This window comes from Salvelinus alpinus, chromosome 6 (assembly GCF_045679555.1).
Source record: "Salvelinus alpinus chromosome 6, SLU_Salpinus.1, whole genome shotgun sequence".
In the NCBI taxonomy this organism is placed as follows: Eukaryota; Metazoa; Chordata; class Actinopteri; order Salmoniformes; family Salmonidae; genus Salvelinus; species Salvelinus alpinus.
This window is the reverse complement of record NC_092091.1, coordinates 34,767,433-34,794,776: the sequence shown is the minus strand read 5'-3', so window position 1 is coordinate 34,794,776 and position 27,344 is coordinate 34,767,433. Positions and strand designations below refer to the sequence as shown.

Genomic DNA, 27,344 nt, shown 5'->3' with positions numbered 1-27,344 from the left:
GTGGGGGGGAGGGCATTTTGACAGGAGAGAGGTGGGAGAAGAAAGATTTTGGTGTAGGTCCCCCGCCCCTCTTCCCACAATGGATTTCTTTTTTTTTAATACCCGGTACACTAGGTGGCAGCAAAACACCAATAGGTGTAGTCTCCCATAAAACTTTAAAGAATAAGAAGATTTTGTTGACTAGGAAACTTTTGTTAGTTAGAAGACCTAGTTTTCTTTGATGCCGGACAGGTGAGACTTGTCTCAGACTTGTATTTGAGCATTGAGAAGAGGTTTTCCTTTCTGTGGATTGTCTGACACCACCAGGAAAGAACAATGTTTTGGAAGGCTAATTGCATGGTCCATTCATTGTTTTGGGAGGGTTTTGGCTTTGTGGATTTCCTTTGGATAATTCTTCTGAACAGATCAACTGTACTGGTAAGATCAACCCTTATTTTCATTTTTTCCCATTTGGATTAATTGGACTTCTTACTTGGATTCAGAACTGAACTAAGCGTTGACCTTTCTTTTCTTGAAAGTTTGAGACTTTGTTAGCTGTCCAAAGCTGAGCTTTTCATTTGTGTTTCAGAGCCTTACATTGGGTGACTAGAATTTGTGGAATGTTCCAACAGGAATCTGTTCCAAAAACTTTGTAAATAACAAGGATGCCAACAAACAACGCATACAAAGTAGCATGATCAATTCACCTAGCTAACTAGCTGCCGAATAGGCATCAAATCACCACGTAGCTCATTCTTAATGTTTTTCCAGAGGCTACCAGAGTGAGGACAGACATATTTCAGAATAAATGTGGATGAGTGAAAAACTCAACAAAATTTCCCACTCACCTACCTGGGGCCTGTTGCACAAAACTAGGATAAGGGATTAAGCCAGGATATCTTGGTGATCCTGGCTCAATTGATCCGTAATCCGGTTGCACTAAAGATGGATAGGGGGCAGGAGGATATGTTATGGTATAAATTACCATGGAGATTTATTCTGTGGAGCTAGCCTGCTCCAGACCAGGCTAAATTCCAGGATCTATTTAATCTCATCCCTAATGTCAGTCAGCAGTCACCACAAATGGAAACCAATAGTTATTTCACTGCTCACTATACATTGTTATCACATATAACTAGACCCACTGTTATTATTTAAACGTTTGTGATCATTAATTTCAATGATTTTGGATAAAAAATGATTTTTAGATGATGTTGCTATCATTAGATAATTTACAGTTTCCCATAGACTATAAGGCTATATATAAAATGATAGAATATTAGGGCCACAGAGGGGAAAAAAACACAAGTCATAATATTGTAACCAGTTGTTTTAAAGGAGGACAGTTGTTAAAATGACAGATGTGGGGCATTTCGTGAAATTGTACTTCAGTATGGTTTCATAAACAAAGACATGCTGATGTGCCAGAATATTAAGTATCACATTGTCATAAGTATCAAAACTGTAAAAACAATATGTAGCTTTTCTGCAGAAAGAACCAGCCTCATAAATTTATGACTTTATCCTTTTTCTTCAGTGTGGCCCTAGTACTCTGTCATATAAACAAATACACATTCCATATGAATATAAAAACACAATGTGTAACATTATGTTCCTTTATTGAATAAGGACAAAACAAAGCAGGTAAACCATCAGCTCCTTTCGAAACTGAAGTCACAGTGACTCTACAAGATGGAAAGCACAGAATCCAAGCATATTATACAAAATGATACATACACATTCAAAGGTCTATATATAACACACCCTGCATGTCTGCACACTAAAATAAATGCAGGACAAATCCATACACATCAACTGAACAGACAAATGAATGGATGCAGTAGCCTCCCTGCAGCCTTGTATTACACACAGTATACCGCACAAACATCATAAGAGGCCAAATTCGTCAAAAAACGAACCCAAAAAAACCCAAATTCCTCTGCCACCGCAGGACATATTTAACCAAAATTGAAAGCACACATACTAACTAAAATAATTCAACACATATTGGTCCCTCAGCAGCCGACCACTGTCGTCATCAGGGAAGATTGCCGGATTGTCCCAGTCCATGGCTGGTGGCACTCTGGGGGCCCTCTCCTTCCTCAGGCAGGCCACATTGTGGAGGACAGCACAAGCCACAGTAATATCACATGCCCTAACAGGGCTGACCCTTAATTTGTGAAGGCAGTGAAAGCGTGCCTTCAGGAGGCCAAAGGTCATTTCAACTCTGGCCCTGGTCCTGGCATGGGCATGGTTGTAGGCCTGCTGTGCTTCCTGGGGGTCTGTGAAAGGTGTCAGGAGAAAAGGCTGGCAGCCATACCCCCTGTCTCCCAGCAACACACCAGAGAATTCACCTGTCAACACAAAATCTCATCATTACTACCTCATAAACACAGTGATATTCTTGACACAGCCATGATGGTTATAAATAGGGGTTGTGTGGCTTACCTTGTGATAGGCACTGATAGATTTCAGAGGCCCGAAAGATTCTGGAGTCATGGACTGAGCCAGGCCATTTTGCCACAACATTGCTGATCACACAGTCAGCATTGCAGACCATCTGAAATCATAAGATGAGGAATATTACACCAATCAATGCACATCACTGGCAATGCAGAGTGTTCGTCAATGGACAATATCAAAAAGTTATGTTCACCTGAACATTAATGCTGTGAAAGGATTTCCTATTCACAAAATCGGCCTCATGGGCACCTGAGGGGGCTTTTATCCTTATGTGTGTGCAGTCCACTGCACCAATGACATTGGGGAAACCTGTCACACAAAGTAATGAGTATCCTACTATGTGTTAACAGTTGTCCTGTAATTTGTAGATCCTCTTACCTGCAATCCTATAGAACTCCTCTTTGATGTCACAGAGTCTTCTGTGGCCAGGGAAGGAGATGAAGACATCTGCTAATGCTTTGATAGCCAGACACACACTCCTTATTGTGCGGCAAATTGTGGCCTTGTTCAGCTGTTCTGCATCCCCCACTGAGTACAGGAAGGCTCCACTAGCAAAAAAGCGCAAGGCCACACAAACCATTTGCTCCACACTCAGTGCATGGCTCCGTGCAGTGCGGTGCTTAATCCTGGGACCCAGTAGTCTGCATAGATACCTGATGCCATCTGCAGAAAACCTGTATCTTTCATATAGATGGTCATCAGGGAAGGCCAGTGGGTCCAACCGGTCCCTGAAGACCCTTTCTCGCCTGAAGGCTCTCCTCAGCACAAGTGCTTCTTCATCCACCACATCTCGCACGAATGGGCATGCCATTGTCAGAGCAGAAAGGAACACACAATTTTGGGCCTTCATATAGGCTAGTGGCCACACCTGGTGCTGGGGGGGTGGGCAAAAGAGGGCGATGCCTTATAACGATGACTTGGTTGTACTGATTGCTGGGAAAATAAAAAAAACCTTAGAAAGATGCCACCGTCCTGTGTGCTCACAATAAGAGCTCATATGTCATGGCTCACTTGACTTTACGAGAATATACCTAATTTTTATTTTGAGCTGTCATCTTCTTGGAGCTGGGGGAGGAAAGAAAAATAATGATTAATACATTTGTGTTACAGTTAGCATACAGTGTACATTGAAGGCATATCTCACCTCCCTCTCAAGTTTTTTTATTTCAAGGTCCAGTTTCCTAATTGTCCTCTTTTTTATTTCGGACTCCAGTGCAAGATTTTCCATCTTTTTCTTCTTGTACTGAATGTCTATGTCTGCCAGTTCTATTTGGCGCCGGAGGTGGTTGCCATACAACTTTCTGATAGCTTGTGAGCTCTGTGAACACAATACAATTAGCGCAGCTGGAATTTGGCAGGATGTGGTGTCCTTTTATTAATACGCACTATGTTGCCAGGCTGGTTTTCCCACTGTATAGCATCTGGGTCCTGTAAAAGAAATTAGATTTTTTGATTTTGATGAGGACTCCTCACCATTGTAGAGTAAATAGTACTTTCACAGTCTTAACATGATACCTCATGCCTTCTGGAATCCAGAGAGATGGTCTCCTCCTCATCATCGTCTCCATCATGTGCTGTTGCTGCTGCACTGGGGCCTTCACCCTATCACATTTAATCGGATTCATATTGAAGCTAGTAGACAAGACATGCCAGGCCTACAGTATGCCTTTGATGGAGTACTCACTGGATCAGCATCGTCTGGTGCTTGTGCTGGTGGCTCTAACAGGAACACAGTGCTGCCAGACACTGCAAGGCAATAGGTAAACCAAAGTCAGACAGTCCAAATTGATTCAATATGAATGTGGTTGTATCCCATGTAGAGATGGAAGGACATACCTTGAATGAAGCGGGTGGCATCTTGGGAGGAACCTATGCTCGTCTCTTTCCCCCCAGGGATCCCCTCTAAGACGGGCCTGCCTTTATTTAGCTCCAAGGCCATGTCCTCTGCTGGGGTAAGGTCAGCCTTTGGTGACCCACCACCCGTGCCTTGTCTGTGGGTATTCTTTTTCACTGCTAAAACAGTACAGACAATGTGTGAGCAGGCACCTTCTGGGTACAATATATGCTTGTGCTTTGTTAAATATTAGTCAGGGACCATACCATTCTGCAGAATGTTCTTGTATTTGATTTTGACCTGCTGCCATGTCCGTTTTGGCCCGTTCATGTTTAATCTACACACACACACACACACACACACACACACATTTAATGGAGTCACACTGCAAAAAATTACTTGGTATTTTTGTCTTGTTTTCAGTAAAAATATCAAAAAATGTATCATAGCTTTATACAGTGTGATGGAGTTACTTTACACAATTTCACTCATATCTGCAGTGCATTTCAATTAAAAATTTAACCGTTTCATAATTACAGTACAACTGCATTTTTGGAGATGTGAATTAAATATTTGAATTGTAATTGTGATGTTTCAGCGGAGCGGTGAGTGTGTAATTGTGCACTACTTACGCATTCAGGCGGTCTGCAATACTTTGCCACGCTTTTTCTCTTTGCTTTATCACTGTGGCGGTGTTGCCTTTCTTCTTAATTATATCTTTTACCTCCTCGTATGCCTCCATGAGGATTTGTGCTTCCGACGGGGAAAATTACGCGGCTCTAGTTGCCATGGTAAATCAGTTAATCTGTGGCGGGGTCTATTTGAGTGAGCCGTGAGCGCGCACCTATCCAGGATTGGTTTCACCTGGCTTAATGAATCCGTGTCTGCTCATCCTGGCTTGGTCTTTGTGCAACCAATTAAGCCTGGACGCACATGTTTTGGCTTCATTGAGCTCAGCTGAGTCATTTATCCCGGATGTCTTAATTCTACTTTTGTGCAACAGGCCCCTGGTATCTTATTCTGCCGCTATACAACGTTGTATGCGTTGTTTGTTGGCAACCTTGTTATTTACAAAGCTTTTGGAACAGATTCCTGTTGGAACGTTACACAAATTATACTCACCCCCTTACATTTTAGTAGATTTTTGTGGGGGGTTGATTTGATTTTGTATACCATCTGTTTTATTTGTCAAATACACACATTTTTATTTTACTGGGCTGATGGTGCCTGCATCTGATGGTCAATCTTAGTTGAGGGAGAGAGCAGCAGACTGAGGGTCCGCCTCTTAACCTTACTCTGCTCTCCCTTTCCTCCGCTGACACTGACCAAAAAGGGAAGTCTTCCAGCTGATGGAGAAACTCGCGTTGCACCGCATTATTTCTGCCTCATGCACAAATTCATGTTTTGCTCCTATGAACAGAGAAAGTGAAATATCCCTTGATATGAAAAAAGACCCAAGGCGCTAATAATAACAACAACGCAAGCCTATTGACACATTCCTACTCTTTCATTACAACTGCAGTGCTGGTTATAGCACCAGTGGATGTAGGAAGAACGCACGTTTTATGGCTTATAAAAGTGTTGAATAAAAAGTGTTGACAGTGCTGAGTAATAACCTAAACATGAACTCACTTATAAAAACAGTAGGTCGTTGCTGTATTTCTTGACAGTCTCTCTCTAGTCATGGTTTTGAAATCTCACAGTATCAACTTTGCTTTAACTTTCTTTTAGGCCTGTTACGTTACTGCAGACACGGTAATCTGACACGGACAACCGATTGGTAATCTGACACGGCCAACCGATTGGCCTGCGATAGGCATATAGTGCACTTGATTTGCTCTCATGGACCGCCGGGAAGGCAGAATTTGTATCTTCAGACACATGAAATGGAAACACTTCGCCTAACCGGTGCCTAGGGCAGCTGAATGGAGTGCACCTATCGGCAACAGCGCGAGACAAATAAATAAAAATAGAAATGCAAGGCTTTATCGTAGTTTAAAAATAATAATTGTTTGGTGATCAACCAGGAATGCCTTGGAGATCACTGGTGATCACTGCTGTAGCCCATCTAGGAAACGATCAAACTAAAATGTGGCCTAATATCATTACATCTATTTGAATCAATTAAAGCTCTCGATAACAACAGAATGGACACAGACGATCTTGTCTGTCTATTAATATCTTACCCTCTCGGGAGGGTGTGTGTGTACACACTCCATATACTGAAGCATTTACTAGACAAGTAAGGACTCCTGCTTGGTCTGTTATCTTCGGCGGCTGCAGCAGCTGGTCCTGGTCTCCAAAGCTGCTTTCTCAGGTTCCTGAGGCGTTCCTCAAGGAAACCAGTAGAAGGACGGTGGTGTCATCCTTGGGTGTACCAAGCATCCTTGAAGACAAGTCTGTCATTAATTAAGTAACTAGAACACTCACGTTTCTCCAAACCTCTCGAGGCTTGCCACAATGACTTTGCCCTCCAGTGTTGTGCTGAGTATTTCTCGAATATTCTGAATATTCATTCACTCACACGCATAGAGTGATATCAACAAAAACCTTATATTTAGCTATATTCCGTGACATGTAAAGCATCAACGTTAAAGTGTAGGTAGCATAAACACAACCACGTAACATATTGATTTGCATTAGTATACGCATTAAAAGTCCATTTGCAAATTTACACGTCACTTTTTTTCTAATTTCCAAGTTATTACATGAAACTGATCAGAATTCCGAAGAATGCCTAAGTCATGCCAGAATTTTTTTTCTGTGGGGCGATGTAATATGGAGGACCCGGCAAGCCAGCCTATTCCCTATAATGTAAACTCCAACCAAAATAACTTCAAATTAAACTAAATCGTTTGCACTCATCACTACTGATTTCAATATATGTTCAGCCAATTTACAAGCAAATAATTTATGAATATATTGTTACAAATCAGCTTGCAAGGTTACTAGCCTGCTAACTTTAGCCCTACAAGCCTGCTAACATTAGCCCTACCAGTGTAGGTGAGTTAAAAAGGTTATTCCATCAAATTTCAAATTATTAGAATTGTACACAACGCAGAACAGAACAACCAGGTTGAGGGTCAGTGGCCAAAACCAGTGAACAGGAATATTCCAAGTTCAGACAGAAGGGGGGAGGAGCTTTACTTTTGTGTCTATTTTTAATTGTTGCGCTACTGGTGCTGCCTGTTGATGTTAGGTAGGCAGCTACAGTAGCTGAATGATGTTAACATCTTCGGGTTTTGTTTCATTAAATGTATTTTATTTCATCTGGGTGCTTGCGTCCCCTACTAACACCCTGGTACTACCCGAACGGGACTCAGTCCGAGAAAACACTGAGAAAGGTATGTGCTGCAGATTATCCTTTGTAGAAGTCCATAACGTGAAATAAATAAAACATCCCAAGGTTAATGCTGTAGATATTATTATAAGGGAGTGTGAGACTATTGAAACATGTAACTTTCAGAGTTTTATTTAATATAGTTTACAGAGTGCTAAAAGTGCTGCTGTTGCTAGCTAGCATGCCTTTCTGTGATGCAAACGGTTAGTTGAGCTGCCGACTCGTGCTGGCGTTGCATTATGGGAGATGTAGTTTTGGCCTTCTAAGGTCTGAATGGGATAGAGGCGATTTCACGCTGTAACTTGTTTGTGTTGCAGTGTTTTTGTAGATGAGTTGTTGTATTTTGGTACTGTCAACACTGAAATCACCTAGCAATGTATTGGGGATGTGAGACAGGATATGTGTTTTACCTTTCTTCATGCTCCTGTATAGAACAACTTGTCACATGGTGCATTGGAGACTGATGTGTTCCTGTCCTGTCTTTTCACAATACTACTGCAGGTATGGTTATATTGTCTAAGAATTAAGAGTACCTGTGGTACATATAAAGACCGTTACACCAGCATGCTAACATTACGTTAGCAACTGGCCAACTCATGAAGTGCTATCAACACCTAGCTAACAGTTACATTAAAGTAAACTTATGGAAATACATAGCCACATCTAACCATTAGGTTATATGCAGTTAACGTTATCTTAGCCAACCAGTTAACATTAGCCATTTGAGACAGTTAGCTAGCCTAGCCAGCTAACCTTACATCAGTGAAGACCAGCGCTGGTGCTGAACTTGTAGTGTAGGATGCAGCTCCACATGTAGGGATTGTTTATTGGTAAAATGGCTAGCTAGTTTGCTACTGAGAATACACCCTATAATGTCACGTCCTTCATAACTACGGCTGAATCATGCAAAAATAACTTGTTGTAGGTGCTCGTGCAGCAGGTGTATTGCCATGCCAACAGCCATGGAGTCTGTGTGCTGTCAGGAATACCAGGTCCACGATGACAGAGGAAGGAGAGGGTTTTATAAAGCAATATTCTAGCTTCCCCACGGTCTGTCTGGATGTCAATGTGCTGCACACAGCCTACAATACATACCGGCAGGACTACACCCAAGAACCTGACATTCCATACTCAACACAAGTTAATTCATTTATAAATAGAATCTTCACAAATCTAATGCAATAATGAAATCAAATAATGTTACACCACTCCCCCTACCAATAGTAGTACACTTTTCCCTTTTTATAAAGTTCAGACAGTTGCCTTCAGGCAGTTCATCAGCTGGAATTGGGGCTATCTGGGGTGGTACAACCATGTGCCAATTCTAGTGTGTGCAGTCAATGGGATAAGAAATAGGTTCCCAAATTAGGATAACATGACCTATATGGGATTCAAGTACCACGTTTTTACCTTTTTATTAAGTTTTTTAAATATATAGGTTATACCAATACTGGTGCATCACTTTAGTCATTGGTCTGTCACATTTCACTTAGTGGTCACAGTACCCATAATAATTATATTTTTATTGTATATTAACTAACATTTAGAAATACAATTATTGTATCTATTTTTTTAAACATTTTCTTTATGGATGAACAAGTTCCACTGAAGGCTTGGCGCAGCAGGAGAGACGTGCAGCGATTGGTGTGAGAAGGCTCAAGGAGCCCAATGTCCTGTTACAGAATAAAAGTGCTCCTTACTTTTATCCAATTATCTCAGCTCAGTAATGGGTAGTAAACATGAGCAGACGGGGAACTCTGTGTAAAAAGCAAAAAAAACGAATGGCAGGTACAGATCTACTCTGGCAGATGTGTATTCTCAGTAGCAAAATAGCAAGTCATTGTGGGGGAAAATGTTGTCTGAAGAGCTAGCATTGAATTGCAAACAGCATCTCCTTGGTTCGTGTAGGTGAATGTGACCTCCTCCTCAGACCAATTGGCAGTACGCCCATAACATTGTTCAGTCACATGCAGGAACCAACGCTAATAATGAATAATGTATATCATGCTTATATGACTTGTTTGTATAGCAGTATAAAAGGACTGAGAGGGAACACCCTTTTCAGTGTTTTCATTAATAAGCTTGGATTGAGTTTGTGAACCTCTCCGGCCGTGATAATAAAGATTGATTCATTTATATTGAGATTGAGTCCTTAGTTGTGAATTTCCACGACACCATATTACCAATCCCCACACGTGGAGTTACTCCCTGATGAATCAGGGGCTCAGTCACACAGGCAGGACAAGTAGAAGGGACGAGGACAGGATGCTACAACTGGTATGGTTCACTGTCAATAACGAACACCAACAATTCACAAAACAGTCAACATTTCGAGCAAGGTCTGCAGTGTCAAGTGCCAAGGCATCTCATCACTCCACAAATCCAGAACCATCCACAAAGCCAGACGAATCAATAAAGACATCACTGCACCCACTGTACGATTAGTGTAAACTGCTAAATTTCAGCCGAAGACTCGAAATTCCAGTATGAAAAAGTAAGAAAACAATCTTAGCACTCACTAATGTAAGTCGGTCTGGAGAACTACGTCTGCTAAATGACTCGAATGTAATTTAAAATGTGTGAAGACAGGTGCTCATGGTGTGCCAGCAGCCTTAAAATGACGTACATACTCCCTCACTGCCTGGTCCTTCATGGGATGCTGAAACTGGCTATAGAGTGGTGGAGGTGATTCCAGGATCTTGGGGTCTGACTCCTCCTCCAGGGGGCCAAACCATAGCTTTAACTATTTTGGCAGCGTAGTCTGTAAAGACACAAATAATAAACAGGAATTTCAGCAATATTGGTAGACTTTTTTTTTTTTTTTAATGACTTGATAGAATATAAAGAAATCTTACCGTAGGTGGTTTTAGTCTTCACTGGCTGAATTGTGTAGCCACCCTTCTTGGCCTTTGGGAAGGAGAGGGAGTACCTGAGCAGGTTGTCTTTTCTCACTGCCTGCGTCAAATCACATATCCAATCCACACAACACATATCTTGGTCCATCTTAGTATGAAAAACAGTATGTCAAGTTTGTGCATGGTATGTAAGTTTAGTATTTTCAACCAATCCAATGTATTTTTGTTGAACATTACATTTTTGGAAATCAGCAACACTTCAAAGGATTCAACAGCTGAAAAATGAAACAAACAAATGGATCAAACAAAGACAAACAGTACCACTTTTCAAGCCTGCTGAAGGTGGCATGGTAAACACCAGCCCCTGCTCTACCAGGGGCATGGTTGAGGTGGTCTCCCACAGCTGCCCCTGCAACACAAAAATAAACACATTTAGTTATATTATATAAAACTGTCAAAGTAATGGATAGGGCTCATCTATGGCCTCTGTTACACCCGGCACTTAAATGCGACTTCTGTCATCCGATCACGACAAGCTGCATTAGTTCTGGACGCACGAAAGTCACATTCTGCTCACATTAGGTTCAGATTTGCCAGGACTTGGTATTTGGTATTTATGGGCATTGTGTTCGGAGTTTGACAGTCTGGACGCAATCAGGCCACTGAATATGCATAAGCAATATAAAGAGATGGGGTGGATGAGTGGGGAAAAGTACATTCTAAACAAATTACTTTCATAATAACAAAGAACAAATGTGTGTGCCTGAGGGTGAATAAACTTTCATAAAGTGAAAAGGGGTGAGAAATTACATGAATATCAGTGAACAATTTGCACTGATGTAAATTAACATAGATAATGGAACATATTCCCTTTTGCTTACGCGATGAACCGCTAAGGCAGGGTTTCCATAACTCAGTTCTCGGGACCCCAAGGGGTGCACGTTTAGTTGTTTTGCCCTAGCTCTACACAACTGATTCAAATAATCGACTAATCATCTAGCTTTGATCATTTGAATCAGCTGTGTAGTGTTAGGGCAAAAACCAAAACGTGCACACCTTGGGGTCCTGAAGACCGAGTTTGGGAAACGCTTCGCTAAGGGGATATAAATATTTGTAATCTAAACCATGTGTGACATCTCACCTCTCTAGCTGTAGACAGCTCTCTGACTGAGCTCCACCCTCACTGGGTCCTCAGAGGAGAGGAAGGCTGGGGAGAGCGAGAGGGATGGAAGGATGAATGGATCAATCATTCAACAAGTCAGTAAAATAAATAGAGCGTTAATACGCTAAAATGTCCATCTCTCACCCATGGAGAGACCTGTATATTGTATCTTACCCACTAGAGAGTCTCGGGGGTAGCGAGTCAGGGCAGCTTAGCTCTTCTCCTGGTCAGCTGACATATCGTAGGGGGTGAGTGAATCATCACTGGTTCATACACACATAGGACAGGGGCATAGAGCCTAGTTAATACAACACTACTATAGAGGAAAATAGTAATGGCGTATATTTGTAAACACTAACTGCTATGGTTTGTTGGACAAAGCCTATCGGGGAAATACATTTTTCGTAGTTTTTAGATAAACTCAGAAAATAAGGTCTGTGGTAAATACAGGCTAAGGAAATCTTAGAAGTTTTGTTCTATGAGAATCTCCATCAGCTAAATATATTTTTGTGAATTTTGAAGCATTGATGTAATCAAAAAAAGCACAAAGGCTTCATAATTCATAAAGGTTATTTTAACTGACTGATATTCATTATCTCATGGAACAAAACGTATAAGATCTCCTAAGCCTGTTGTCACGATCTTCGTCGGGCGAAAGAGAGGAGGACCAAGATGCAGCGTGGTGAGTATTCATTTTAATAGAATACTTGAACAAAACAAAAACAAAAAAACAACAAACAAACGACGACGAAACAGTCCCGTAACGTGAACACAAGTACACATAAAATAGGAACAATAACCCACAACCCACAATACAAAACAGGCTACCTAAATATGGTTCCCAATCAGAGACAACGAGAAACACCTGCCTCTGATTGAGAACCATATCAGGCCAAACACATAGAAACAGACAAACTAGACATATAACATAGAATGCCCACTCATATCACACCCTGACCAAACAAAACATAGAAAGAAACAACGCAAACTATGGTCAGGGCGTGACAGTACCCCCCCCCCCCCCCCCAAGGTGCGGACTCCGGCCGGAAAACCTAAACCTATAGGGGAGGGTCTGGGTGGGCATCTGTCCGCGGTGGCGGCTCTGGCGTGGGACGTGGACCCCACTCCACCATAGTCATTGCCCTCTTCATTGGCCTCTTTAGAGCGGCGACCCTCCCCTCTGACCTTGGACCGAGGACCCTAATAAAAGGCCCCACTGGACTGAGGAGCGCCTCTGGACTGAGGGACGCCTCTGGACTGAGGGGCAGCTCCGGACTGAGGGGCAGCTCCGGACTGTGGGGCGGCTCCGGACTGAGGGGCGGCTCCGGACTGAAGGGCGGCTCCGGACTGAGGGGCGGCTCCGGACTGGCGGGCGGCTCCGGACTGGCGGGCGGCTCCGGACTGGCGGGCGGCTCCGGACTGGCGGGCGGCTCCGGACTGACGGGCGGCTCTGGCAGCTCCTGACTGGCGGGCGGCTCCAGACTGGCGGGCGGCTCTGGCAGCTCCTGACTGGCGGGCGGCTCTGGCAGCTCCGGACTGGCGGGCGGCTCTGGCAGTTCCGGACTGGCGGGCGGCTCTGGCAGCTCCGGACTGGCGGGCGGCTCTGGCAGCTCCTGACTGGCGGGCGGCTCTGGCAGCTCCTGACTGGCGGGCGGCTCTGGCAGCTCCTGACTGGCGGGCGGCTCTGGCAGCTCCTGACTGGCGGGCGGCTCTGGCAGCTCCTGACTGGCGGGCGGCTCTGGCAGCTTCAGGCTGACGGACGGCTCAGGACAGACGGGCGGCTCAGGCGGCTCAGGACAGGAGGGCGGCTCAGGCGGCGCTGGACAGGAGGGCGGCGCTGGACAGACGGAAGCACCTGGAGGAAGGAAACGGAGAGACAGCCTGGTGCGTGGGGCTGCCACCGGAGGTCTGGTACGTGGAGGAGGCACCGGATAGACCGGACCGTGGAGGCTCACTGGAGGTCTCGAGCACCGAGCTTGCCAAACCCTACCTGGCTGAATGCTCCCCGTAGTCAGGCGAGTGCGGCGAGGTGGAATAGCCCGCACTGGGCTGTGCTGGCGAACCGGGGACACCATGCGTAGGGCTGGTGCCATGTACCCCGGCCCGAGGAGACGCACTGGAGACCAGATGCGCTGAGCCGGCTTCATGGCACCTGGCTCGATGCCCACTCTAGCCCGGCCGATACGAGGCGCTGCTATGTACCGCACTGGAATCTGCCTACGCACCGGGGACACCGTGCGCCTCACGGCATAACACGGTGCCTGCCCGGTCCCCCTCTCTCCACGGTAAGCACGGGGAGTTGGCTCAGGTCTCCTACCTGACTTAACCACACACCCCGTGTTCCTCCCCCCAATAAATTATTGGGGCTGCCTCTCGGGCTTCCAACCGCGCTTTCGTGCTGTCTCCTCATACCACCGCCTCTCAGCTTTCGCTGCCTCCAGCTCTGCTTTGGGGCGGCGATATTCACCAACCTGAGCCCAGGGTCCTTCTCCGTTTAAAATCTCCTCCCATGTCCAGGAGTCCTGAGATTTCGGCCGCTGCTGCTGCTGCTGCCCGTTACCACGCTGCTTGGTTCGGTTGTGGTGGGTTATTCTGTCACGATCTTCGTCGGGCGAAAGAGAGGAGGACCAAGATGCAGCGTGGTGAGTATTCATTTTAATAGAATACTTGAACAAAACAAAAACAAAAAAACAAACAAACAAACGACGACGAAACAGTCCCGTAACGTGAACACAAATACACATAAAACAGGAACAATAACCCACAACCCACAATACAAAACAGGCTACCTAAATATGGTTCACAATCAGAGACAGCGAGAAACACCTGCCTCTGATTGAGAACCATATCAGGCCAAACACATAGAAACAGACAAACTAGACATACAACATAGAATACCCACTCATATCACACCCTGACCAAACAAAACATAGAAACAAACAACGCAAACTATGGTCAGGGCGTGACACCTGTGTTAACCTCAGACCTTATTTTTGGTGGTTATCCCAAAGCCCTATTCCTTCCACATTCATTTTCCCCATAGAACACGAGGTAACTCATTTCAGTTTTTTAGGATTGGAAGCTGTTACAATATTCAATTATTACATTTCTCTAAAACTGGATATAGGCTAGAAGTGCACAACCAAGTCCGAAAAGTAGGCTATATGCCTATTCGTTCAGAACTTTTGAAATGGACAGCAACGTAATTCAGAAAATGGGCCTTCTTATAGTATTCTCCCTGTACACCAAGTCCGAACAGTAGGCTAAATTAAAACTTCTTAGGGATAGCCCCCTTTAAAAAGAAAATGTAGCCTAAAATGACATATCCAAATCTAACTGCCTGTAGCTCAGGCCCTGAAGCAAGGACATGCATATTCTTGGTACCATTTGAAAGGAAACACTTTGAAGTTTGTGGAAATGTGAATAGAATGTAGGAGAATATAACACAATAGATCTGGTAGAAGAAAATGCAAAAAAATAATAAAGTTTTTCGATTTGTTTTTTCTACCACCATCTTTGAAATGCAACAGAAAGGTCCCAAATCTAGCCATCACTCTGGTTGTAATTCCGATGGTGTTTCAGACTTATAACTTGAAGTATGAGGAAGCTACATGACATTTAGTGTCAACTCACCCAGGTACATTTGAGGAAATCGTGAAGGACACATTTACATTACATTTTTTAATACTTGGACTTTGATTTAGCTTTTCCAGTATTAGTAGCCACATTGTAAGTTCAAGATTTGCAAAACACCCAGTTTTAATAACTTCATAACTCTCCATGTTCTTGCAATTTTTGTCCAAAAGGAAAAGGCTTGCTTTCGCACAAGGTTAGCAGCAAAATTGTGCGACAGATACGGGGTTTCCGCATACTCCCGTAAAGCCCAGCTCATAGCTAGCTTTGACTCCGATTGGTGCTTATTTGACAAAGTTACAGTCAATCAAGTGAAGACCGCCCTTGTCATCGGCACGCCATGAAGGTGTCGCTCCCTGACCAAAGTTGGTGTCCTACAGGATATACTACACTCCTAATGATATAGTGAAGTCTGGTTACGTTCTAGGATCTCTGAGGAATAAATATGAACGTAATTTGACTGGTTGAAACAATGTGTAGGGTTAGATTTTCACAGATTCCTTTCTTTGCAAATTGAACGAGTGGAAATACAAAATCGATCGTGCATTCTATATGGACCTTTTTTAGGATATGAAAAAGGATTTTATCTAACAAAACGACACTTCATGTTATCTCTGGGACCCCTGGGATGATAAATCAGAGCAAGATTTCAGAATGTAAGTACACATTTCACCTTCAGAGGTGAATTTATCAAACCTATTGCGGTGAAAAAAGTGTTTTGTTGTTAGGAGCTCTCCTCAAACAATAGCATGGCATTTTCTCGCAGTAATAGCTAATGTAAATTGGACAGTGCAGTTATATTAACAAGAATTTAAGCTTACAGCTGATATAAGACACTTATATGTACCGACATTTGTTGTTTCTCTAAAATCTGCGATTGTGACACACGGCGCTGCATGATTTCTTAGCTACAGTATATTTGAAATCTCTGGAATATTACATCACTTATGCAGCAGCATACTATACATATTTATGGACTCACCATTGTTGTGCTGTGCTCACTTGAACAGGAAGTTGACATGGCGGTCCTTCTTGTGAACAAACTTCTCAATGACTTTGTCATCAAAGTCTGGCATTCTCTGGATGAAGTCATGCTGGATTGACAGCAAGGCCAATGCATTTAACATTTTCTGTCCCATGGAGTTGCGTATGAAGGTTTTTATCCTTTTAAGGGTGGAAAGTTTATATCTGACTCTGCGATTGTCATCAGAGTGTCATCGACAAGGCCTCCTGCAGGTTGTTCTCATAGAGTGATTTCAATAAAGAAAGTGTTGTGTTTCCAGTGTGCAGCTCAGGATGCCGGTAGACAGTGAGCAGCTTCCTTTTCATCTTCTCCTGGTTGCCCATAGGCCTTGGCATGGTAGCACACTGGAGTTCTGTGGTCGGAACGAAATCCTTCTGTAGTGTTTGGACACCACGTACATTACCACTCATCACCGCTGCCCTGTCGTAGGTTTGAACAATCAGCTTCTCCTTGACATTCAGTGGCGCTAGGACTTGTTTGATGGTGTTGGAAAGGCCAACACCAGTTTTGTCCTTCACCTCTACAAAAACCTATGACACACACTGTTGTCCGGTAACATGTAGCGCAGCACTATTACCATCAGTGATTTACAGGAGATGTCAGTGGTCTCGTCTGCCTGTACAGACGCAAAAGGAGTCTCAGACACTTCCTTAGGAATAGCTTCTATGTACATTTCAAATCAAACTTTATTTGTCACATGCGCCGAAAACAACAAGTGTAGACCTTACTGTGAAATGCTTACTTAGAAGCCCTTAACCAACAGTGCAGTTCAAGAAGAGTTAAGAAAATATTTACCAAATAAACTAAAGTAAAACATTTTTTTTTAAAGTAACACAATAACATAACGATAACGGGGCTATATACAGGGGGTTCCAGTACCGAGTCAATGTGTGGGGTACAGGTTAGTTGAGGTAATTTGTACATGTAGGTAGGGGTGAAGTGACTATGCATGATAATAAACAGCGAATAGCAGCATTGTACAAAACAAATGGAGGTGGGGGGGTGTCAATGTAGATAGTCCGGTGGCCATTTGATTAATTGTTCAGCAGTCTCATGGCTTGGGGCTAGATGCTGTTAAGGAGCCTTTTGGTCCTAGACTTGGCGTTCCGGTAAGATAAGACGGCAGAGTAAATATTACTTTGTAATCAATTTATTACAAATTATTACTTTGTAATCAATTACAAATTATTGTAATTATTTTGTATTACTTTGTAATTACTTTGTAATCAAGTTATGATTTAATTGTATGTGTGATTAGTTAGGTATTTAGTAAATAAATAATTAAACCCAATTTTGTATTGCTGATTCAACTTGTTAGCCAGGGTTCGTGAAGATAACCAAGAATTTACAACTTTCAGATGAGACTGAATAAGATGACGATTGATATTGACTGCTATTGATGTAAAATATTATTAGATCTTTAAGAGTTTATTCGGAAGATAACAGCTATATAAATATTCATTCGTGGTGCCCCTCTCTAGTTAATTATATTTACATGATTAGTTCAATCAGGTAATATTAATTACGGAGAAAGTATTTTATAGAATAGCATGTCATAACACTTAATCCGGCATAGCAAAGACACGACAGCACATTCAAGATATGAAGCTATATTGATTCCATATATGCTTCTCTTGGCTGAGGTCCATATCAGGATCTTGACATGATTTTTGATATGCTGAAAATAAGGATGATTTCTGATGGATTTCTGAGTTTTCAGCATATGTTCAATAATTTGACAAATTTGAAATCCATATTTGTCTTTCATGCACAAATAATTGTTTGAGTTTCCCTCCAGGGCGGCAGGTAGCCTAGTGGTTAGAGCATTGGGCCAGTAACCAAAAGGTTGCTAGATCAAATCCCAGAGCTGACAAGGTAAAAATCTGTTGTTCTGCCCCTTAACAAGGCAGTTAACCTGCTGTTCCTAGGCTGTCATTGTAAATAAGAATATGTTCTGAACTGACTTGCCTAGTTAAATAAAATAAAAAAATATATATCATACTGCCGGATATTGACTCATTAGATATCCTGAGATAGGCTGATGTGTACATCTTATTTTCTCTATATGATGACAAATACTCACAGTTGGCCTACATGGCATATTTTCTCAGCACATACAATGCATATGCTCTTGACTGAGGTCCATATCAGGATATTGATATGCTAAATAAGAACAATTCCTGATGCTTATTTGAGTTTTGAGGACATGCACAATAATTTGACAAATATTAAATCCATATCATTCTTGCAGACACTAGGTATAATTTTTAAAGGTATGATCAATCCGCAAGCTATAAGCACTGTAACTGGTAGCCTAGCAACAAGAATTTTATATTTTTCCAACTGAAGGTTTGCCATGATGATGACGACTATGTCAGATGTGATTAGAGAGCTCTCCTCAACGAATACAAAAAAAAATCACAAAAGTCCTTTATTACTCCCCCCCACCTGCTGGATCTAACCATAATGGACAAAAAGGCCAGAGCCGCTCTTTGGCCTCTTGTGGAGAGCGCCCACAAGGAGGGAAAGAGAACTTACTATGTGGGCCCTAGAGCATTCATCGATGGGAAGGAAATAGGACACAAATGAAGAGATTACATCTTTACCTAACCATCTTTAGATTTTTGACTTCAGTTGTTTTCTATCTTTCAGTGCTTAGGGCTAGGTGTCCCGCTAACGGCACAGGTTTCATACATTCACATATAATGATTAAATATTCACTTACTTTTTGAAAATCTTCCTCTGATTTGTCATCCAAAGGGTCCCAGCTATAACATGTAGTGTTGTTTTGTTAGATAAATCCTTCTTTATATCCCAAAAAGTCAGTTTAGTTGGCGCCATCGATTTGAGTAATCCACTCGTTGAACTTGCAGAGAAAGGAATCTGAAAATCTACCGCTAAACTTTGTTTCAACAAGTCAAAATACGTTTCTATTTACACCTCAGATACCCTAAAATGTCATAAAATTATAATATTTATTTTGGAAAGAAGTATGTTCAATAGGAAACCGATTTCAGCAAACATGAATTTCCAAGACTGTGTCCCTCTACTAAAACTGATATTTCTTATGCGTTTTTGAAGTTATACGCCTGAAACCTTGAACATAGACTGCTGACACCCTGTGGAATCCATAGGAATTGCATCTAGGGAGCTAATTTTCAATATGACCTTTCTAAGAGGACGGTCTCTCAACAACAAAAAAAGATTCTGGTTGGTTTTTCTTTGGATTTTCTCCTACCGTATCTATTGTGTTATATTCTCCTACATCATTTTAACATTTCTAAAAACTTCAAAGTGTTTTCTTTCTAATGGTACCAATTATATGCATATCTTGGCTTCAGGGCCTGAGCTACAGGCAGTTTACTTTGGGCACGTCATTCTGACAGGAAGTGGAGAAAAAAGGTATGCAGTGCCTTCAGAAAGTATTTACACCCCCTTGACTTATTTCACATTTTGTTGCGTTACAGCCTGAATTAAACATGTATAAAAAATATATAATATCACCCATCTACACACAATAAGCAATAATGACAGTGAAAACATGTTTTTAGACATTTTTGCACACTTGTTGAAAATTAAATACAGAAATATTTAATTTACATAAGTATTCACACCTCAGAGGCAATAGTTGGTAGAATCACTGTTGGGAGCTGTGAGTTCTTCTGGGTTAGGCTCTGAGCTTTCCGCATCTGGATTGTGCAACATTTTCCAATTTATTATTTTCAAAATTCTTCAAGCTCTTTACAATTGGTTGTTGATCATTGCTAGAGAACCATTTTCAGGTCTTGCCATAGATTTTCAAGTAGATTTTAAGTCAAAACTGTAACTCTGTCACTCAGGAACATTCTCTCTTTCCTTGGTAAGCAACTCCAGTGTAGATTTGGCCTTGTGTTTTAGGTTATTGTCCTGCTAAAAGGGGAATTCATCTTCCAGTGTCTGGTGGAAAGGTTTGTGTATCGTCCATTCATTGGTCCATTCAAATCAGTGTAAAAGCGGGAAATGGGTAATGTATTGTGTTTGGTTTCAGAATTTTATGAATGAAAATCGGAAATCAACTAGTTTTCTCGTTTATGGTGTGCAAATGGGGCATTGATTAACAGAAAACAAATAGCCACAAAATATATCCCATATTTTGTTTTCCATTTTGTTCATACAGTACATGCCCTATAATAGAATATTGATTGTGCATAATGGGTGTTTGGTTACAGTCTGGGTTAAGCTGCAATGTTGGATTAGACAATTGTGTGACAGGATGATACAAATTGGAACATTAGCTAAGATAAATACGTATAACTCAACAACAACTGAACAAAGTTGGCTTGCACTACCTGGCTAGCTAACGTAAACTCACCCCATTCCGTACAAATGTGCGCAACCGCAACATTCAAACGAGGCTACAAAGAAAACTAATGGGACTGTAGCGACTCTGTTGACTTCAAAATCGGGGGTGGGAACTACGTTTCTATTCAAGCGTTGATCGACATGGTAATAGCTCTATAGTATTGGAGAAAAGTTGAAAAAAACGGACCCTCCGTTACATCTTGACGTGTCATGCCGTAACGTACAGCACGCATAAAGCAACTATTTCTGTCTTACAATCTCTCTCCACCAGGTGTAGCACTTCTCTCATCCTTTAAAAACAAGAAATGGACAGTGACGGGGGTAAGGGGGGATACCTAGTAATTTTTTGCGTCATCATTGCATGCGATCATCATTCTCAAAGCCGCTGTTTACTTCTAAGATCACTTTAGCACCGCCCTAAAAACCCGAATCAAATTCAACACAAACCTTCAAATAGGTATGTAATGACACATTATATAAACTCTTTATAGTGTTTTATTTACATTTTAGAGGCGATAAGGTGATAAGTTGAACAGATCGAGTGAAAAAAAGCAATTTTCCCACACAACATCTCTCCTTCTCACTATCACACTTAGTTTTGCTTCCCCACCCGCCATTTTTTTTAAAGACCCGACGGGGCTCATTGCCTTCTTGAATCATGTAGAAACGGGCAGCGTGGGGTCATGTAATTGATTCTGTTAGAAAGGGGAGAAATTGTGCTTTACAATGGTATTGACATTACAGTTGATCTGGAAGTATTATGTTTTTGGGGCGCTAAAATAAGGTAAATTGTACGGACCAAGGCAATGTACAAAAGTGAGTGAGTTTACGTTAGCATTAGCCGGCTAACTGACTAGCTAGCAAGCTGGCTAACCGACTAGCTAGCAGGCTGGCTAGCCTGCCCTACTTGGCTTCTGTCTATCATTATGCTAGCTAGTGAAAGTCAATTTGTCCCTCAACCTGCTACAAGATGAAGCTGCCCAGCCAGAGGTGTACCTGCTGCAGAAAGGTGATATTTCTACATTACTTTTTGCAGCTAACTTCACTAGATCTTCTTGCTGGCTGATGTTGGTGCTTATTAACTGAGTAGGTTAATAATTAACTGCAGTTACTGTAAATGTTACCTGTCTGGGCCTTTGCATATGTATTTCTTTCACATAAAACACAACAATATCCAGTTAAACTACATTCAATGCTGATATTGTATCAGTATGGCATCTGAACAGATCATCATGAACTTCATTCAGTTACATCAGCCAATGCAGTAAGTTTTTAAAATCAGCCTTTTTATTGGTGTGGGTATAATTCACAAACCTCCTTGCCTGCTTACAGAAAGGCAGATATAGAAAAGGCTATGTGTGAGGATACTACATTAATCGCTGGGACAATTGACCTTCTTTTCTGAATGTATACATACCACCTTTCAGGGGGCTGATAACCAATTTTACAGATCCAGTCTGATATTACTTGATTACGGATTCCCCCTACACTCTCTCCTCTCTCATTCACAGGACCATTCCAACAGTCCAGTCACTCAGCCCTATCCAGAAACTCTCAAGGTCCTACACTACTTCCTCCTACAACATCCTGATGAGAAGCAAAAAGCCTGGCCTGATGACTGCAATTTGCATATCTTTCTAACCCTGCAGTACCCTGCCATGCTGAGACAATCAGACTCTAGAACAGTATTACACCATTTTTAAAATAAAATGCTGAACAGTGATGCAATGATCTCTCTTTCTCTCTCTGCCATGCTCACAGTTCACTCACTCAGCCAGTAGGCTGGGTGATGGCACCTACAGGCCTGTTTGAGGGACAACTGGACAGAACATATCAGAATGCTTAGACCTCGGCTGAGACTCGCCTCTCCTTCCCAGTCTTTCAAGGAAAGCACCTACTTTACACTTCCTGTTTGGCATGATGATCTCAAGGTGTGTCTCTTTGTCATGTTGTGTGGTATATTGCCTATAGATGACTCCTAGACACTTTCACATAGTTTGCCTCTAAATTGGTGTCCACATCAGGCTATTTACTTGCTACCTGTGTGTTAGAATAGTGCGTCCCTTTCACATAATTTGAATGATTACTCCACTGCCACATGCTCTGTCTTTCTCGCCATGATACATTAGGGAAGTTGCTTTGCTGTTGGCACCAATCCCACCAATCCCACGCTGCCAGTAGTTTTTTTTGGCTCTGGGTTAAACAAAGTAAAACACACCATTCCATCTCTTAATTTCAACAATGTGTACAAATGTGGTATGTTTGCTATTTTTTGGTAGTAAATCTTGCTCATTTGTGCCCCTGTTTCGGAAACTCAGTCATATTTTTTACACCTATTTTCAACTTCAGTACCAAAATGTTCTGGCTGCTCCCATAGGATACAGTAAAAAAAAGTGTGCAATGCTAAAAGTAGGGCTTAGGTTTAAAAGCTCTTGTATTGTGTTTATCATTAGAAATGTGGTTGGCACTATGCTTGCCCAAAGGTTCCATGGCCACAATAAAGCTAGATTATGATTCAGAATGTCATGGGAATTTTCTACCAGAATATTTTAACAGAGGAGCTACTCCCAAATACCTCTGGATTTTCAGATTGATACAGAGAAGATAATGTCTCAACACTCACCAGCCAATCAGTGTTTGCAACTCGGTAGCATTGGAAATGACACCCTTCAAGTACGGAGAAAATGTCCAAATTAATGGAATGCCCTTAATTTGCATTGCGAATGTTGCTTTGATGGATACTAAATATGACTGTTTGTGATCAACAGTACAAATACAGGAGTGGAAATGTAATGAAGTACAGCGACAGTATTTTTATGTTCCAGCAGATGGCAGTAATCCACCTTCAATAACTGAGTAGGCCAATTGAGCAGCCCAAATGAGTGGGGGCAGAGAGCAGGGTGCAGGAGGTTTAGGCTTGAGATCCACAGGCCTTAAATTCAGACAAAATGTGCCTGTAATCCAAATCAAGCAGCTTGAGTGCCATTACTCAGTGTTGAAGCCACCCTAGTCATAGACTGTCCTCTCTGCTACCGCACGGCAAGCGGTACCGGAGCGCCAAGTCTTGGTCCAAAAGGCCAAGAGGCTTCTAAACAGCTTCTACCCCCAAGCCAATAGACTCCTGATTATCTAGTCAAATGGCTACCCAGACTATTCACATTGCCCTCCCCTCTCCACACCACTGCCGCCTCTGTTGTCACCAGTGCCCCCACACATTGACTCTGTACCGGCACCCCCCTGTATATATTGTTATTTTTTACTGCTCCTCTTTAATTACTTGTTACTTTTATCTCTTATTCTTATCTGTATTTTTTTTAACTGCCCTGTCGGTTAGGGGCTCGTAAGTAAGTATTTCACTGTAAGGTCTACATCTGTTGTATTCAGCGCAAGTGACTAATAAGATTTGATTTGATTTGACCTGGAATGCTTTTCCAACATTCTTGGAGGAGTTCCCAAATATGCTGAGCACTTGTTGGCTGCTTTTACTTCACTCTGCAGTCCAACTTATCCCAAACCATCTCAATTGGGTTGAGGTCGGGGGATTGTGGAGGTCAGGTCATCACTCTCCTTTTGGTCAAATAGACCTTACACAGCCTGAAGGTGTGTTGGTTTATTGTCCTGTTGAAAAACAAATGATAGTCCCACTAAGTGCAAACCAGATGGGATGGTGTATCGCTGCAGAATGCTGTGGTAGCCATGCTGGTTAAGTGTGCCTTGAATTCTAAATAAATCACTGACAGTGTCACCAGCAAAGCATCCCCACACCATCACATCTCAAATCTCTGCCCTGCTAGAGCTGCCCCGATCAACTGTAAGTGCTGTTATTGTGAAGTGGAAATGTTTAGGAGCAACAACAACTCAGCCCCGAAGTGGTAGGCCACACAAGCTCACATAACGGGACCGCCGAGTGCTGAAGTGTGTGGCGCATAAAAAATAATCTGTCCTTGGTTGCAACACTCACTACCAAGTTCCAAAATGCCTCTGGAAGCAACGTCAGCACAAGAACTGTTCGTCAGGAGCTTCATGAAATAGGTTTTCATGGCAGAGCAGCTGCACACAAGCCTAAGATCTCCACCATGGAGCAGTGGAAACACGTTTTCTGTAGTGAAGAATCACTCTTCACCAGGAGAATGCACAGTGCCAACCGTTAAGTTTGGTGGTGGAGGAATAATGGTCTGGGGCTGTTTTTCATGGTTCGGACTATGCCCCTTAGTTCGAGTGAAGGGAACTATTAACGCTACAGCATACAATGGCATTCTAGATGATTCTGTGCTTCCAACTTTGTGGCAACAGCTTGGGGAAGGCCCTTCCCTGTTTCAGCATGACAATGCCCCGGGCACAAAGTGAGGTCCATACAGAAATGGTTTGTCGAGATCGGTGTGGAAGAACTTGACTGGCCTGCACAGAGCCCTAACCTTAACATCATCAAACACCTTTGTGATGAATTGGAACGCAGACTGCAAGCCAGCCCTAATCGCACAACATCAGTGCCCGACCTCACTAATGCTCATGTGGCTGAATGGAAGCAAGTCCCCGCAGCAATGTCCCAACATCTAGTCGAAAGCCTTCCCAGAAGAGTGGAGGCCGTTATAGCAGCAACAGAGGGACCAACTACATATTACTGCCCATGATTTTGGAATGAGATGTTTGACGAACAGGTGTATCTATCTAGTAGAACTCAGAGGGTTTTCTTTAATGGAAGCTTCTCTAATGTCAAATATGTAGGGTGTGGGGTACCGCAGGGCAGTTCTCTAGGCCCTCTACTTTTTTCTATTTTACCAATGACATGCCACTGGCATTAAACAAAGCCTGTGTGTCCATGTATGCTGATGATTCAACCATATACGTGTCAGCAACCACAGCTAATGAAGTCACTGAAACCCTTAACAAGGAGTTGCAGTCAGTTTTGGAAAGGGTGGCCACTAATAAACTGGTCCTGAACATCTCTAAAATTAAAAGCATTGTATTTGGTACAAGTTGAGGAGACTAAATTACTTGGTGTTACCTGAGATTGTAAACTGTCATGGTCAAAAAATATAGTTTTAATGGTTGTAAAGATGGGGAGAGGTCTGTCCGTAATAAAGAGATGTTCTGCTTTTTTGACACCACACTCCATAAAGCAAGTCCTGCAGGCTCTAGTTTTGTCTTATCTTGATTACTGTCCAGCCATGTGGTCAGGTGCTGCTAAGAAAGACCTAGTTAAGCTGCAGCTGGCCCAGAACAGAGTGGCACGTGTTGCTCTTCATTGTAATCAGAGGGCTGATATAAATACTATGTATGGCAGTCACTCTTGGCTTAGAGTTGAGGAGAGACTGACTGCATCACTTATTTTTATGATAAGCATTAATGTGTTAAATCCCCCAAAAATTAAAAATAAAAAAAATGTCATGCCTCTGACATGCGTTAATGATAAAAAGTGGTGTAATAGCGTACATTTTACTTGACATTTTGTTCTAATTATTTTGATAGGCACTTGTTTTACCAGTACGGCGTACCCCCACTATTTATTTTGCCTGGTCGCCGTGCCGGTTACTTTTTCCCCTGGGTACAAGACTGTGTACATATCCAAGTATGGGTAGCTGCAGCCCAATATGGCGACCGGGGGTGTATGGAAAGAGAATCAGCTAATTGTGCAGATTTGTTGCCACTCAAGAACGTTTTGCGTGGTTGATTAGGCTGCGCAACGAGTCGATGAGCCAGCGATGAGTGCACCGGTGTTGTTACGGCCTGCCTGGCGACTTGAAGTGCTTCCTACTGGGTATCACTGTCATGTCGCCGGCGATAGCTTACGTGAACATTTCTTTCTCTTACACGGTTTTATTTCAAATAAGATATCAGCCAACACAAGAAATACATGTAGTTACTAAAGTTAATCAGTAAGGATGGTCAGAATGGATCGTCATTTCATTCATTAATTCACATCACTTCCTATCTCACTCACCAGCATAGCAGGTATTTGTATTTTAGTGGTTTTAATGATACCTCATCAGAATATCAGGTACTTATAAGGTAGTGTCTATAACGTTATCTCATCAGTATAGCTAGTATTTATAGGGTAGTTTTTATGTTACCGTATCAGCATAGCAGGTATTTATATGGTAGTGTTTATAATGTTACCTCATTAGCATAGCAGGTGTCCATAGTAATGTTTTATAATGGTACCTCATAAGCATAGCATGTATTGATATAGGAGTGTCCATGTTACCCCATCAGCAAAGCAGGTATTTATATGGTAGTGTTAATAATGTTACCTGTTCAGGATAGCGTCTCATCTCTCCTCTTCTTTACCATTAGCAAGTGGGCAGAATGTAATTTAACTATTAACTTCAGCCAATGAGCATGGCACACTAAGGCATTTCCACCACGCTTGCTGAGTAAACTATGGGCTCCCTCGTGCAATTATCACTTCCCTTTCTGTCAACCAATGAGCATAAATCTAGGGGAGTATTTATACTGTATGTCAGCTCACCCCTTGTCTCACTTTGTTTTGCAGCAACAGTCTTCCAACAACATTCCACCTCTCCGCCACCACCAGCATATATAACCTGAAGGCCCGTCATCAGATCCCTGTTCTCCCAGTTGGGGGTGGGGGGGGGTTTCGGTGCCAGCTGCCCAGCATAGGGCAACCTGTCATCAGCATCTGGCTCTGAGGAGCAATCCTCTGAGACGAGGTCTACCCCAAACTATTCAATAAACTTCCATTTGGTATTCTA

General features: G+C 42.4%; 1 protein-coding gene and 3 long non-coding RNA genes across 8 annotated transcripts; 2 read left to right on the top strand and 2 right to left on the bottom strand.

Annotated features, from left to right (window-relative positions):
- Positions 1 to 155: 155 nt before the first annotated feature.
- On the top strand, positions 156 to 27,344 carry LOC139578616 (uncharacterized). 3 transcript variants are annotated; one of them, XR_011675580.1, is made up of 4 exons: positions 156 to 417; positions 20,188 to 22,190; positions 22,393 to 22,562; positions 27,125 to 27,344. It is a non-coding gene; the product is annotated as an uncharacterized lncRNA (long non-coding RNA). The 3 variants fall into 3 exon arrangements; XR_011675581.1 differs by having other exon boundaries at positions 22,143 to 22,562; XR_011675579.1 differs by having other exon boundaries at positions 20,188 to 22,562.
- LOC139578615 (uncharacterized) lies at positions 1,561 to 2,793 on the bottom strand. Of its 2 annotated transcripts, XR_011675578.1 has the most exons (3): positions 2,636 to 2,793; positions 2,428 to 2,539; positions 1,561 to 2,333 (listed from the first exon to the last, which is right to left on the bottom strand). It is a non-coding gene; the product is annotated as an uncharacterized lncRNA (long non-coding RNA). The 2 variants fall into 2 exon arrangements; XR_011675577.1 differs by lacking the exon at positions 2,636 to 2,793 and having other exon boundaries at positions 2,428 to 2,590.
- Positions 3,465 to 5,267, bottom strand: LOC139578614 (myb/SANT-like DNA-binding domain-containing protein 4). 2 transcript variants are annotated; one of them, XM_071406459.1, is made up of 8 exons: positions 4,909 to 5,264; positions 4,543 to 4,613; positions 4,279 to 4,455; positions 4,127 to 4,188; positions 3,958 to 4,044; positions 3,829 to 3,870; positions 3,587 to 3,760; positions 3,466 to 3,507 (listed from the first exon to the last, which is right to left on the bottom strand). In XM_071406459.1, exons 1-8 carry the CDS (start codon positions 5,016 to 5,018, stop codon positions 3,481 to 3,483), a joined length of 750 nt encoding a protein of 249 aa, XP_071262560.1. In that variant the 5' UTR covers positions 5,019 to 5,264; the 3' UTR covers positions 3,466 to 3,480. The 2 variants fall into 2 exon arrangements, with proteins under 2 accessions (XP_071262561.1, XP_071262560.1); XM_071406460.1 differs by lacking the exon at positions 3,829 to 3,870 and having other exon boundaries at positions 3,465 to 3,507; positions 4,909 to 5,267.
- On the top strand, positions 7,425 to 9,760 carry LOC139578613 (uncharacterized). Its single transcript, XR_011675576.1, has 2 exons — positions 7,425 to 8,117; positions 8,542 to 9,760. It is a non-coding gene; the product is annotated as an uncharacterized lncRNA (long non-coding RNA).